At 52.4% G+C, this 14,967-nt stretch overlaps 1 protein-coding gene across 1 annotated transcript in view; it reads left to right on the forward strand.

The window, feature by feature from the left end:
* The window catches only part of LOC140427179 (dead end protein homolog 1-like), a 50,524-nt gene extending 36,189 nt beyond the window's left edge, over positions 1 to 14,335 (forward strand). Inside the window, 2 exon segments of the mRNA XM_072512759.1 lie at positions 1,306 to 1,821; positions 12,581 to 14,335. Of these exon segments, the coding sequence (XP_072368860.1) occupies positions 1,306 to 1,821; positions 12,581 to 12,648 (584 nt within the window). The 3' untranslated portion in view covers positions 12,649 to 14,335.
* The last annotated feature ends 632 nt before the right edge of the window (positions 14,336 to 14,967 follow it).

Below are 14,967 nucleotides of genomic sequence, written 5' to 3' on the forward strand. Positions count from 1 at the left end.
CTACGATTCTGTCTTGCTCTTGTGTAGCTTGTAGTTGGTTAAGGAGTGGGAACTTTACCAATTGACAGTGTAGATTTGAGTAATTTCAGAACCATGCAACCTTTTTGGCTAGACCAGCATTGATTGCCCCTCCCTAATTGCCCTTGGGAAGAGTCCATGTGGTGTAGAAACCTCTACTGTGTTGTGAGAAAGAGATTTTGGCCTACCGACCATGAAGGAACAGCAACACAAGATCTTATGCATCAGGGAACAGCTTATTGCTTTAGTGCCACTTGATAGACCTGGGCCGGGATTCTCCGCTATCTGGGGGGGCGGGCCGTACTGGCGCCGAGGAGTGGTGTGAACCATTCCAGCGTCGGGCCGCCCGGAAGGTGCGGAATCCTCTGCACTTTCAGGGGCTAGGCCGGTGCTGGCGGGGTTGGCCTCCGCCGGCCAGCGCGAGTTGGCGCATGCACGGGAGCGCCAGCATGTTCTGCATGCGCAGGGGGTGTTCTTCTCTGCGCCGGTCATGGCGGACCATTACAGCGGCCGGGGGGGGGGAGGGAAAGAGTTCCCCCATGGCACAGGCCCACCCACAGATCGGTGGGCCCCGATCGCGGGCCAGGCCACTGTGCACCCCCCCCCCCCCCGCCCAGATTTCCCCCCAAGGACTCCGCAGCAGCCCGCAGAGCCAGATCCCGCCGGTAAGGACCTTGTTTGATTTACATGGCAGGTTTGGCCGAAAACGGGTGGCCACTCGGCCCATCATGGAGCAGAGAATCGCCGGGGGGGGGGAGCCCATTGCCAACGGCCCCAGATCGGCGTGACGCGATTCCCGCCACCGCTGAAAAACTGCCGCCGGAGAATCCGGCAGCCGGTGTTGGGGCGCAATTCACGCCGCCCCTGCCGATTCGCCGGCCCGGCGGGGGATCGGAGAATCCCGCCCCTGGTTCTGAAGAACATTAATTTTGTTTCTCTCTCCACAGATGCTATCAGACCTGCTGAGTTTTGCATCTTCTGCTTTCAACTCTTAGTGTCTAAGTGGTGTTATGGGGATGTAGGGGGGAGGGGGAGTTTGCCGAGGTAGGGTGCTTTTTCAGAGGGTCAGTGCAGACTCCATGGGCCAAATGGCCTCCTTCTGCACTATCGGGATTCTATGGAAATTGCATGCACAGTCTACTGATTTTATTTTGAGGTTAAAGTTGGTTGCCATGCGGTTAATTCAATAGCCACAAAAAGTTAGTTGGTCGAAACACCATAATAAAAATAGCTCCAGTTTGTGAGTGGGTTTGATAGTAATTTCTTTTGCTTTTTCTTCCTTTCCAGGCTGTATTGAGCTCTGGGGCCAGGCCATTGATGTTGACTGGGTGAAACCGGAAGGAAAACAACAGAGGCTTCTTTCCAAAGCCCAGCCCAGCTTACCTGTAGCTCCTTGGCCGGCACTGACCTGCGGCCTCCCTCTGCCCCTGCTCAGAGGCTCCACCAAGTACTCTCGGCCTGAATTTGACATCGCCTCCCCTGGCTGCGGGCAAAGTGTGGCACCTCTCGGGCCTGGCAGCCGACTGACCCAACACCTGTACCTGAAGGAGGGCCGAGGTGCGCAGAGTACGGGATGTGATGATGTTCAACTCTTAAATGCCTATTGCACGAAGAAGCAGCTCGGGACTCCAATTTATAGCATCCAGTCTCTGAGTTCTGATGGGCGCCGCTTTCTGTTTCAAGTGTTCTTGCCGGGACCGGCTGTGTATTTCAGCGGGACGGTGACCCTGACTTCAGGCGATCTGACTACGGCGAAGGACGTGACAAAGCGAGAAGCTGCACACCAAGTCCTCGTGTATTTAGGTGCGTAAACCCGCAATTTGGCGTTTTTGGAACCTGTGACCCCCTACCACCCTTTTTTGAAGGGCAAAGGCGGCAAGTGCAAGGGAACGTCAGCCCCTGCAAACTTCCAAGTCTCACGCCATCCTGACTTGGGACTATATCGGATGTTCCTTCACTGGAGGGGAACAGAAAAATAGGACAAATGGAATGTTTGTCTTTACCTTGGAGGAGACTGGAATATGAAATGTGATACAGCTGTGCCGAGCTCTGTTGAGAAACTCTGTCTGGAGTAACTTGTTCTGGGCACTGCGCCTCTAGAAAGATGTGTTAGTCTTTGGAGGTGCCGCGTATTGATTCACCAGAATGAAATCCAGGCTAAATTGATTAGATTGTGGGGAGAAGCTACATGGACAAGCCTTGTGTTTCCCCACATATAATCAAAGTGTTTAAGACTGATTGATTGGGTAGTTCAAGAGAAACTAGTGTCTCTGCTGGGGGATAATCCAGAACAAGGGGGCAGAATGGCCGATCTCTAAATTTTAATGTTCAGTGGACGATGCTAGAAAGCACTTCGGGGGGGGTACAGTGGCTAGTACGGCGGCGAGAACCCGGGTTTGATCCCGGCCCCAGGTCACTGTCCGGGTGGAGTCCCGTGTTTGCGTGGGTCTCACCCCCACAACACAAAGATGTGCAGGGTCAGTGGTTTGGCCATGTTGAATTGCTCTTAATTGGGGAAAACAAAATTGGTACTCTTTTAAAAATATATATATATATTTTTTTTAATTTAGAGTACCCATATTATTTTTTTCCAATGGGCAATTTAGCGTGGCCAATCCACCTACCCTGCACATCTTTGGGTTGTGGGGGCGAAACTCACGCAAACACGGAGGGAATGTGCAAACTCCACACAGAGAGTGACTCAGAGCCGGGATCGAACCTGGGACCTCGGTGGCGTGAGGCAGGAGTGCTAACCACAGTGCCACCGTGCTGCCCAAGATTTGGTACTCTTTAAGTGTGGTGGAAATCTGTACTTCCGGACCTGCATTCCCCCCCCTTTGAACATCTGAACATCAGAAGGCATTTACTGGAAGTCATCCCAGTGCAGCAAAGATCCTGTGCCCGATTCTCCGCTCCCGCGACTAAGTGCCCACACCGTCGTGAACGCCGTCGAGTTTCACGATGGCGCGAAATGGCCGCGATCGATTCAGGGCCCGAAAATCAGCTAGGAGCGGGGCCGCGAGGAACCCGGGGGGGGGGGGGGGGGGGGGCGTGGCGCGGAAGCAGCGTCGTAAGTGCGCGATGCCCGAATGATGCGGCGCTGCGCCATAAATGGCGCGATCCGCGTACAGAAGGACCCAGGAGAAGGAAGAGAGATGGCTGAGCCCCGACGAGCCGCACCGAGGTTCCGGGACACGGACCTGGACACCCTCCTCGATGAGGTTGAAAACCGAAGGGCCGCCCTCTGCCCAAGACGTGGGCATCGCCAGCTGTCCAGCACGGTGAGGCGTGGTTGGCATGAAGTTGGCACTGCTGTGGGGGCACCCCCCCCCCCCCCCCCCCCCCCCCCCCCCGGTCCGGGGAGCAGTGCAGGAAGAAGCTGCACAACCCCACTCGGGCTGTCAGGGTAAGTGCCATGAGGGTGCCCCGGGTCACAACCAACCCCCCCCCCCCCCATCCCCCCCCCCGGGCACGAGGGGGGGGAAGTGGGGTGGGGTTGAGGGGGGGTGGGGGAAATGAGGGTGCACAACGTTGTACTCGACCCACATGAGCACCGGGACCCCCCCTGGAGAGATGCCATGGCGTGGCTCCAACTGTCTCCTCACCCAGCATTAATATATCCTATATCTGCACGCCCTGATAATACCGGCCTAATTGTGATGCTTTATCCAACCCCCCCCACCTCACCCCAGGACAAGACAGTTTCCCCCCCCCCCCCCCCCCCCCCCCCCAGGACAAGACAGCTCACAACCATCGTGAGCGAATGAGAACCGGAGGGGGTTCTCCTGTGCTGCACCCCCTAAACGTTCACGGGCAGAGGGCCCTGAACCTCGCTGGGGGATCCACCACCCGGGAGGTCGCGTCATGCCAGTTCGGAGGCGCAGAAGCAAGTGAGACAACCCTGCATGTCCTCACCTCCCCCCTCCCCCCCCCCCCCAAAACCCGTCATCTCCCCCCTCACACTCTGGCCTCTGCACCCTCAATCCCCTCCCCCCTCACACTCTGGATACTGCACCCTGCCCAATCCCCTCCCCCCCTCACACTCTGGCCCCACCATACACCCGGCCCAGCGTGTCTAACGAACCCCGTATCGTTGTGTTCCCCAGGGCCAGCCGCCGAACGTCCAGGGTCGTCTCGGCCAAGACACAGCCGACCATCTCCAACCTCGAGCGCACCCAGGGTCGCACGCCAGAGGGTGGCAGTCGGTCGGACAGGAGGGCCATCCTCTCAGTCTGGGACGCTGGACGGGGACGCACATACGACGGACAGAGACAATACTGAGGGGCACAGGATGGACAGTGACGATGACGCACAGAGAACGGCCACACAGTCCACGGAATCACCTGGAGGGCAACATGACATGGGCCGTATGCACCTTGCGCCGGGCCATGAAGGGGACCAGTACACACCAGACTTCCTAACGGACGATGACCTCGAGCTAGCGGCACTGCTGTCTCCCACACCGTCCACCATCGCAGAGACACTCACCTCGGTTGGGCAGATAAGTGATGAGGCTCCCGGGTCACGGTCTGGTGCGCACCACACAGCCGAGCCGGTACAGCAGGTGGAGTTTGGAGCAGCCGAGGGGCTGGACCGTCGGAGGGCAGCCCAGGCCCAGCAAACAGCTGCCGCCCAGACAGTTCCCGGGTTCATAGAACATAGAACATAGAACAATACAGCGCAGTACAGGCCCTTCGGCCCACGATGTTGCACCGAAACAAAAGCCATCTAACCTACACTATACCATTATCATCCATATGTTTATCCAATAAACTTTTAAATGCCCTCAATGTTGGCGAGTTCACTACTGTAGCAGGTAGGGCATTCCACGGCCTCACTACTCTTTGCGTAAAGAACCTACCTCTGACCTCTGTCCTATATCTATTACCCCTCAGTTTAAAGCTATGTCCCCTCGTGCCAGCCATATCCATCCGCGGGAGAAGGCTCTCACTGTCCACCCTATCCAACCCCCTGATCATTTTGTATGCCTCTATTAAATCTCCTCTTAACCTTCTTCTCTCCAACGAAAATAACCTCAAGTCCATCAGCCTTTCCTCATAAGATTTTCCCTCCATACCAGGCAACATCCTGGTAAATCTCCTCTGCACCCGCTCCAAAGCCTCCACGTCCTTCCTATAATGCGGTGACCAGAACTGTACGCAATACTCCAAATGCGGCCGGACCAGAGTTCTGTACAGCTGCAACATGACCTCCCGACTCCGGAACTCAATCCCTCTACCAATAAAGGCCAACACTCCATAGGCCTTCTTCACAACCCTATCAACCTGGGTGGCAACTTTCAGGGATCTATGTACATGGACACCTAGATCCCTCTGCTCATCCACACTTTCAAGAACTTTACCATTAGCCAAATATTCCGCATTCCTGTTATTCCTTCCAAAGTGAATCACCTCACACTTCTCTACATTAAACTCCATTTGCCACCTCTCAGCCCAGCTCTGCAGCTTATCTATATCCCTCTGTAACCTGCTACATCCTTCCACACTATCGACAACACCACCAACTTTAGTATCGTCTGCAAATTTACTCACCCACCCTTCTGCGCCTTCCTCTAAGTCATTGATAAAAATGACAAACAGCAACGGCCCCAGAACAGATCCTTGTGGTACTCCACTTGTGACTGTACTCCATTCTGAACATTTTCCATCAACCACCACCCTCTGTCTTCTTTCAGCTAGCCAATTTCTGATCCACATCTCTAAATCACCCTCAATCCCCAGCCTCCGTATTTTCTGCAATAGCCTACCGTGGGGAACCTTATCAAACGCTTTGCTGAAATCCATATACACCACATCAACTGCTCTACCCTTGTCTACCTGTTCAGTCACCTTCTCAAAGAACTCAATAAGGTTTGTGAGGCATGACCTACCCTTCACAAAGCCATGCTGACTATCCCTGATCATATTATTCCTATCTAGATGATTATAAATCTTGTCTCTTATAATCCCCTCCAAGACTTTACCCACTACAGACGTGAGGCTCACCAGTCTATAGTTGCCGGGGTTGTCTCTGCTCCCCTTTTTGAACAAAGGGACCACATTTGCTGTCCTCCAGTCCTCTGGCACTATTCCTGTAGCCAATGATGACATAAAAATCAAAGCCAAAGGTCCAGCAATCTCTTCCCTGGCCTCCCAGAGAATCCTAGGATAAATCCCATCAGGTCCCGGGGACTTATCTATTTTCAGCCTGTCCAGAATTGCCAACACCTCTTCCCTACGTACCTCAATGCCATCTATTCTATTAGCCTGGGGCTCAGCATTCTCCTCCACAACATTATCTTTTTTCTGAGTGAATACTGACGAAAAATATTCATTTAGTATCTCGCCTATCTCTTCAGACTCCACACACAATTTCCCATCCCTGTCCTTGACTGGTCCTACTCTTTCCCTAGTCATTCGCTTATTCCTGACATACCTATAGAAAGCTTTTGGGTTTTCCTTGATCCTTCCTGCCAAATACTTCTCATGTCCCCCCCTTGCTCGTCTTAGCTCTCGCTTTAGATCCTTCCTCGCTACCTTGTAACTATCCATCGCCCCAACTGAAACTTCACACCTCATCTTCACATAGGCCTCCTTCTTCCTCTTAACAAGAGATTCCACTTCCTTGGTAAACCACGGTTCCCTCACTCGACGCCTTCCTCCCTGCCTGACCGGTACATACTTATCAAGAACACGTAGTAGCTGATCCTTGAACAAGCCCCACTTATCCAGTGTGCCCAACACTTGCAGCCTACTTCTCCACCTTATCCCCCCCAAGTCACGTCTAATGGCATCATAATTGCCCTTCCCCCAGCTATAACTCTTGCCCTGTAGTGTATACTTATCCCTTTCCATCATTAACGTAAACGTCACCGAATTGTGGTCACTGTCCCCAAAGTGCTCTCCTACCTCCAAATCCAACACCTGGCCTGGTTCATTACCCAAAACCAAATCCAACGTGGCCTCGCCTCTTGTTGGCCTGTCAACATATTGTTTCAGGAAACCCTCCTGCACACACTGTACAAAAAACGACCCATCTATTGTACTCGAACTATATCTTTTCCAGTCAATATTTGGAAAGCTAAAGTCTCCCATAATAACTACCCTGTTACTTTCGCTCTTATCAAGAATCATCTTTGCCATCCTTTCCTCTACATCCCTAGAACTATTAGGAGGCCTATAAAAAACTCCCAACAGGGTGACCTCTCCTTTCCTGTTTCTAACTTCAGCCCATACTACCTCGGAAGAAGAGTCCCCATCTAGCATCCTCTCCGCCACCATAATACTGCTCTTGACTAGCAGCGCCACACCTCCCCCTCTTTTGCCTCCTTCTCTGAGCTTACTAAAACACCTAAACCCCGGAACCTGCAACATCCATTCCTGTCCCTGCTCTATCCATGTCTCCGAAATGGCCACAACATCGAAGTCCCAGGTACCAACCCATGCTGCCAGTTCCCCTACCTTGTTTCGTATACTCCTGGCATTGAAGTAGACACACTTCAAACCACCTACCTGAACACTGGCCCCCTCCTGCGACATTAAATCTGTGCTCCTGACCTCTATACTCTCATTCTCCCTTACCCTAAAACTACAATCCAGGTTCCCATGCCCCTACTGCATTAGTTTAAACCCCCCCAAAGAGCACTAACAAATCTCCCCCGCAGGATATTTGTGCCCCTCAGGTTCAGATGTAGACCATCCTGTCTGTAGAGGTCCCACCTTCCCCAGAAAGAGCCCCAGTTATCCAGAAATCTGAATCCCTCCCGCCTGCACCATCCCTGTAGCCACGTGTTTAAATGCTCTCTCTCCCTATTCCTCATCTCACTATCACGTGTCACGGGCAACAACCCAGAGATAACAACTCTGTTTGTTCTAGTTCTGAGCTTCCATCCTAGCTCCCTGAAAGCCTGCCTGACATCCTTGTCCCCTTTCCTACCTATGTCGTTAGTGCCTGGATGTAATTGACCCACCCGGACAACCGATGCATGTGGACACCCAGGGACTGAATAACGGGATGAGGGCCATCTTCCAGGACCTGCACACACAGTTGGAGGAGTCCATTCGCGTCCAGGAGCAGGGAGTGGTGCCGCTCATCGCAGCCACTCAGGCCGACACCGCGTCCGCGGTGGAGGCAATGAGTGAAACAGTTTCGGCCATTGGTCAGGTTCTGCAAGGCGTTGGGCTTCACGTGCACGCGTCATCCATGGCCCAGGAGAGGGCTGCCCTCTCACAGATAGCCATGCGCCAGAGCCAACACGACATGGCCGCTGCTGTCCGGGCCCTGGCCGAGTCTCACCATGCCATGGCCTGGTCCCAGCAGGCGATGGCACAGTCCCAGCAGTCAGTCGCGGAGAGCATAGACCACCTGGCGCACTTGATGGATGGCATGGTACACTCACAGGTTGAGATAGCACAGTCCCTGGCAGGAATGTCGCACTCCCTGGGCTCCGTCTCTGCGAACATTCGGACCGTGGTCGATACCGCTGCAGGCCTCCAGGACTGGCAGTGCCAGATATCGGTGATGCGACGGGGCATGTCTCCGATCGCACCTCCGTCGCCCAGTGAGGCCTGGGGGCCACCGGGCTCCCCGAGGGAGGAGGAGGTTCTGGGGCCCGTCCCGGTACCTCCAGCAAGGGGCGTCCCTGAACACTCGGCCTCCCCCTGTTCCATCCCTGGCGCATCTGGTGGGCAGCGGGCAGGACAGGGTGGCACCACGCCATCCAGCACGCCCGCCGAGCAGCCTGGCCCATCAAAGCCGGGCCACCACAGGAAACGCGTGCCCGACTCTCAGCAGTCCGCCTCCACTCCTGCTGTACCATCTGGGGAGAAACCTAGACGTAGTAAGGCAAAGACGTTAGGCACATAATAAGTTGGCACGGGTGCAGGGCACAGTTTAGTTGTAGGGGGTAGGGCATCTGTATGTGAATGTCATAATTAAACTCACTGTTGCACTTAACTTGTAAGACTCTGTGCTATGTCCGGTGCCAGGGGGCTGGTGAGGGTGACCGAGTGGCGCTGGGGTTAACGCGCGGGTCAACGTCGGTGCCGGATGTGCTGTCCCTTTCCCCCCTGCCTCCCAAAATCGGACACCGTAGTCCTCGGCACTCCGATGCCAGCCACCCCACACGGGCATGTGGTGAAATATCCGTCACGAAGGCTGTGACCACCGGAGTGTATGGTTCAGCTATAGCCATGAGTCAGACCTTGGCTGGCGAATCTGAGATCACAGCTCATCGCAGAGTGGGCCGTCCTCATTCAACATGTCACTGTTCACACCCGCTTACCCAATCATCACTGTTGTGCAATCCCGTAGTGCCGCAGTGGTAAGGTGATGTGGAATTGGTGCCGTGAACGCGGTGCAGTGGGGGTGGGGGGTGGGGGGGGGGGGGTTGCTGTGTGGTGCCCGTGGGCAGGACTGACGGTGCAAGTGGCAGTGTTCAGCGAATCCCTCCCCCCACAGTGCGTGAACCGTGCGGCCACCAACGCGTCGCGTGCCCGCTGTCCTCGACGGTGTTGTCGTGCAGCCTCCTGGACCTAACCAGCACCCGAGCAGTGTCTGTGTCCTGCGCCCCTCCCCCCACCCTGATGCACGCCATCCTCCTCTTCCTCCTCCCCTTCGTTTGCGTTAGCTCCGGTGCCGTCGGGTCCTCCCTCCGACTCCTCCACCAGGACATCTCCCCTCTGCATGGCAATGTTGTGCAGCGCACAGCAGACCACAACTATGCGACCGACCCTGTCGGTCCGGTACTGCAAGGCCCCTCTGGAGCGGTCCAGGCATCTGAATCGCATCTTCAGCAGCCCGAAGCACCGCTTCTCCACACCCCTGGTTGCTGCATGGGCCTCGTTGTATAGGCTCTCCGCGTTGGGCCGAGGCCTCCGTATTGGCGTCAGCAGCCATGACCTCAACGGATAGCCCCTGTCGCCCAGCAACCAGCTCCTCAGCCGGGGGGGGGCATCCATCGAACATTGCGGGGATGGACGACTGTGCCAGAATGTAGGCGTCATGCACACTCCCGGGGTACCTTGCATACACGTGCATGATCCTCATGTGGGGGCCGCACACCACCTGAATGTTCATGGAGTACGCACCCTTTCTGTCCATGATCACTTCCCTGCTGTCTGCAGGCGGGCGCATGGGGATGTGCACACCATCGATGACACCCTGGACTCCCACCTCCACTCCCTCCCTCCCCCTCCCACCTCCACTCCCTCCCTCCCACCTCCACTCCCTCCCTCCCACCTCCACTCCCTCCCTCCCACCTCCACTCCCTCCCTCCCCCTCCCACCTCCCTCCCCCTCCCACCTCCACTCCCTCCCTCCCACCTCCACTCCCTCCCTCCCCTCCCACCTCCACTCCCTCCCTCCCACCTCCACTCCCTCCCTCCCCCTCCCACCTCTACTCCCTCCCACCTCCACTCCCTCCCTCACCCTCTCCACCTCCACTCCCTCCCTCCCCCTCCCACATCCACTCCCTCCCTCACCCCCTCCCACCCCCCGTTGGCCGCAGCGTTCTCGCGGAAGCCGGCCCGGTCTGCAGGAGCTCCGGAACAGTCGGCTCGCCTCCTCAGTGCTCAGCGTCAGCCAGCACGACTGGCTGACGACTTTATTTACCAGGTGTGAACGGCGACGGCGTGAACTGGGGTCACCCCGCCGGGTCTTCGGCCCATTCGGGCCGGAGAATAGCGGGGGAAGCGGAGAATCGCCATTTTGGGTGTCTCGGGTGATTCTCCGGCCTGCGCCGCGCAGAACCCGAAGAGGCCGATATCGCCGCTTGGGTAAATCGCGGGAGGGCGTCGGACCGACGTCGCGTGGAAAAATGGCGCGCCAGGCGATTCTCCCAACCGGCGCGGCATCGGAGAATCGCGCCCCCTTTTTTAATTTTTATTTTCTTTCCTTTCCACTGCCTATTTGTGTGTGTGTACATTTTCTGTCCGTTTAATTACCATACTAAAAGATTAATTGTGTGTTAAATTTACAAACCTGATGACTATAGTTCATTGGGCTGAACCAAGGTCCATGGGTATTTAAAATTATATCTAATGTCACCTGTGCTGCAGGCCATTCAACCTTCTGCCCTCCCCATCCTATCCCTATCACGTAAACTACACATCCCTGGAGATGGGCAATTTAGCATGACCAGTCCATCTAACCTGCACATCTTTTGACTGCGTGCCAGCCCACGGTGTCATGACAACATACAGATCAACGAAGGTCTCGGGCTGAATGTCCTACACCTGTTCCGATGTTCCAACGGGAAGCAGATTTGATTGCCGTTCCTGATACATTTTGATAAACACACTGCAGGGGATTTTGATCTGCTAAGCTGGGGATTTGAATTGTACACCATTAATGGAATGAGACTTTTGTGTGTCCCTCTGAAAATTACACAGAATCCACACTCCCCCCATTAATTAATGGTTTGGGGATGGAAATTAACTTGCACAGAAGCCTGCCTCAGAGATGCTAACAGCTCTGTATAGTCTCAACAGCACCATTGGCTAGGATGATGTTACTGAAGTGTCCCCCAGATTCTAAGCCCAGGAGCAGATAGGGGGGGGGGTCTTGTGGCGATAAATGAGGGGGGGATAGGTCTTGTGGCAGATGGGGAGGTGCGGCCCGGGTAGCAGCTGGCAACACCATGATGGTGCCTGGAGGGAGGGAGCACACTTTTTTTATTTTTGGGGGGGGGCCTTTCCTGGGTGGCATGCCGGGGTGGGGGGGGGGGGGGGGGGGGGGGGGGGGAGCCTTTCCTGGGTGGTATGCCCGATGTGGGGAAAAAAGGGACCTTTTGAGGGAAGAGGCCCCCCCCCCCCCCCTACGATATGAGCAAGGTGACCTGCATCCCTCCCACCAGCCTCATAATTGAAGCTGGGCCTCATTTGGGGTTGGAGGGAGGGAGGTTGGGTAGTGTGCCACCTTAGGCCTCGCCTCATCAACATGAAATTGAGGACTGAGAAAGCCATCGGAGGGTTTTACTGTCCCCTCCCCCCAAACCCCACTAGCCTGCTGGCAGGGGACTGTAAAGTTCTGTCCAATGTGTTTTGTTTGCCAAGTTTGCCATTTACTATTATTATTCGGGACATCTATTGCCTATTCTAAATTGCCCCTCAGTATCCAAGAGGTTCGGTGGGGTTATGGTGATGGGGCGGGAGGCTTGGCCTGGGTAGGGTGCTCTTTCAGCGGGTTGGTACAGACACGAGAGGCCGAATGGCCTCCTTCTGTACAGTAGGGATTCTATGGGGCCACATCCCTCTTAATAGCTTCACAAAAACGTTTACAGTTTTTGTTGCTTTTTACATAGTCTCTCTTTTTTTATATACCCCATTCTATTTGTCATCAAAATCTGTCGAATTTCCACCGTTTCCTGCATTTGTGTAAAAGCTTTTGAACCAAGTTGCAGATAAAACCTTGGGGAGCTCCTTTTTTTTAAAGAGTGCCGCCGTAGCCAGGGAGCAAATCATTTTCCTGTAAAATGTGTATAATCCACTGGTTTTGGTCTTGTCTGTGTAATACACCTGGGATAGAATACAGAATGCTATTGATGGTTTTTATTTCCATTTCAGGTCATTCCATGGATTTTAATGGCTTTAATCTCCCTAACGCACCGACTCTGGAGAACCCACTTGAATGATGGGTTTCACTGTGAACTCCTTCTTCAATTTTTTTGTTTGGTTTCTGATTTTTCTTTTCATTCAAGTGCACCTTTATATGTCACCTGTTTAAAACATTTAAAGTTGCTAAGTTTGCCTACTCGTGAATACTTTATTTTGCACTTAACTGGAGGTGAGCTATATTTTCTGTGTTTGGTCATTATTTTGTTGTTGTTGCCTGATCTCTCCACCAGCTCTGTTTACCGTTTTATAATTAGACGTTTGCCTCAAATGTGCCAACAAGATATTTTGGCCAACAATTTGGGACATGAGAATCAGACTTTTTTTTGAGTACCCACCAATTTTTTTCCAATTAAGGGGCAACTTAGCGTGGCCAATCCACCTCCCCTGCACATCTTTGGGTTGTGGGGGTGAAACCCACGAGACGGGGGGGAATGTGCAAACTTCACACGGACAATGACCCAGGGCCGGGGTCGAACCTGGGATCTCGGCGCCATAGGCCGCAGTGCTAACCACTACACCACCGTGCTGCCCTGAAGAGAATCCGAGTTTTAATGTAGGGGTTTCAAAGAACGTTTCCCAAAATGTCTAAATTGTTGTTCCTTATTCTTGTTCTGTTAACAGGGGAGGAGCTGAAGTATTTACAACTGCCTCAAGTGCCTTTTCCTCCCCCCATGTGCACAGGAGTACATGGTGAAGTTTGTAATTAATGTCTAATAATTCAGACTGACCGCATTTAGTAGATTGTACTGTTCTGCTTTATTTCGGGGTTTTTAAAAAACCAAAATGTATAATTTAGTTGGCAATTCTGTTCCTTTGGGATTTTTGTTGCATTTGCTTAAGTGTAACATTGTAAATATTGCAAGCAGCTAAGTGATTATTTTGTTCAAAACCTTTCTTTCTGCCCAATGGGACCTGGACCTGGCCTTGCAAGTGAGAATCTAAATAGAGCGAATGGTTTTTAAGGTATGGATGTAATATTGTTTCATGGCTCAATGAATGGGTCACAGCTTCCCAACTACAAAGTCTCTGGGATCACCACAATGTTCAGCCATTAGATGCTCTTTATGGCACAAGACTGTTTTATGGTGTGCATGTTGGCATGCTTACTGGCTGACATCTTGCAAATGAGTGACCTTTGATAGGATGGACTTTAACGCGGGGAGAAAGAGAATCTCTGGTTCATTGTTGACCTTGCAAAAAGAAAACACAGCCTCCAATAACTGCATTTGAGGCGATAATAGTAAATGGTTAAAAACAAGTTATGGTGAAGCTTTTGGCAGGCTAACTCCCCAGTCTGCCCATTTGAAACTTGCCCTTTATTCACGTGTATGAACCTGTGAAACCAAGAGGGCTAGTTGGGCCAGCCTGTGTCTGTAATGATGCTGTTCAGAAGCCATTTGTTGCCACATGAATCTCTCTTCAAAATCCAATTGCATCACACCTACATCCAACACCTACGTTTGAGGGAGTAAATGTCCTGAAGGATGATGGATCTTTGTATCATTTGACCCGAACCCACTGAAATGCACATTAGAAATGTATTGAATGCCATCCCGGGAGCTGCCCATACTGGTCTTATGAAAGTGAGACTTCTTCATTTGAAAAGTTTATTCATAAACTGATGTGTCGTTACTTTTGATTTGCACAAGTATTTTTGTTTCCTATAACTTTTTATAATGTTCTAGAAAATTGTTCTGGTTTAAAGTTGACTTTTTTTTCGTGTTTGGATTTTAATTTTTGCAAAGTTCTGTTGGAAGAAAATGTTGCCATTTGAGTATTAAAACTATATGTTTCAAAATGGTGTTCCTTGGATTAGAGTAAATGTTTAGTAAGTGTTTCTCTGTGACCCTCTTGCATTATCCAAATGTGTCCGGTCAGTAATTTGTGCTTAGAATTAAAGAAGAAACCGTTAGATGTTGGGTAGACGATTAGTCAGCATGGAGTCCAACCATCCTCACATCCTCAGCTGCTGACTGTCTTGTGTATTTCTAGAACTCTTTTCTTCATTCAATTCTTTCAAATGCATTTAACCCGAACCCATTCAATAAAAGAGTAATAATGACAAAAATTAGAGAAGCTAAGAAAGTGTATACAAGTTTTATATATTAAAAATTATCTAAAATGAACAGCAAAGCATTTAACAAAATTTTCATAAGAGGTTGTTAAAAGTGAAAAAGAGAGAATTGTCAATCGGTAGAATTCGAGTCTTGCAGCACAGAAGGAAGCCTGATCAAATGAACCAAGGCTTTAGTATGTGAAGTGAAAAAGATTGGTGAAGACAAATGTAGGACCCTTACAGTCAGAAATGGGGGGGGGGGGGGGGGGGAGGGGGTTAT

This window comes from Scyliorhinus torazame, chromosome 7, assembly GCF_047496885.1.
Source record: "Scyliorhinus torazame isolate Kashiwa2021f chromosome 7, sScyTor2.1, whole genome shotgun sequence".
Lineage (NCBI taxonomy): Eukaryota > Metazoa > Chordata > Chondrichthyes > Carcharhiniformes > Scyliorhinidae > Scyliorhinus > Scyliorhinus torazame.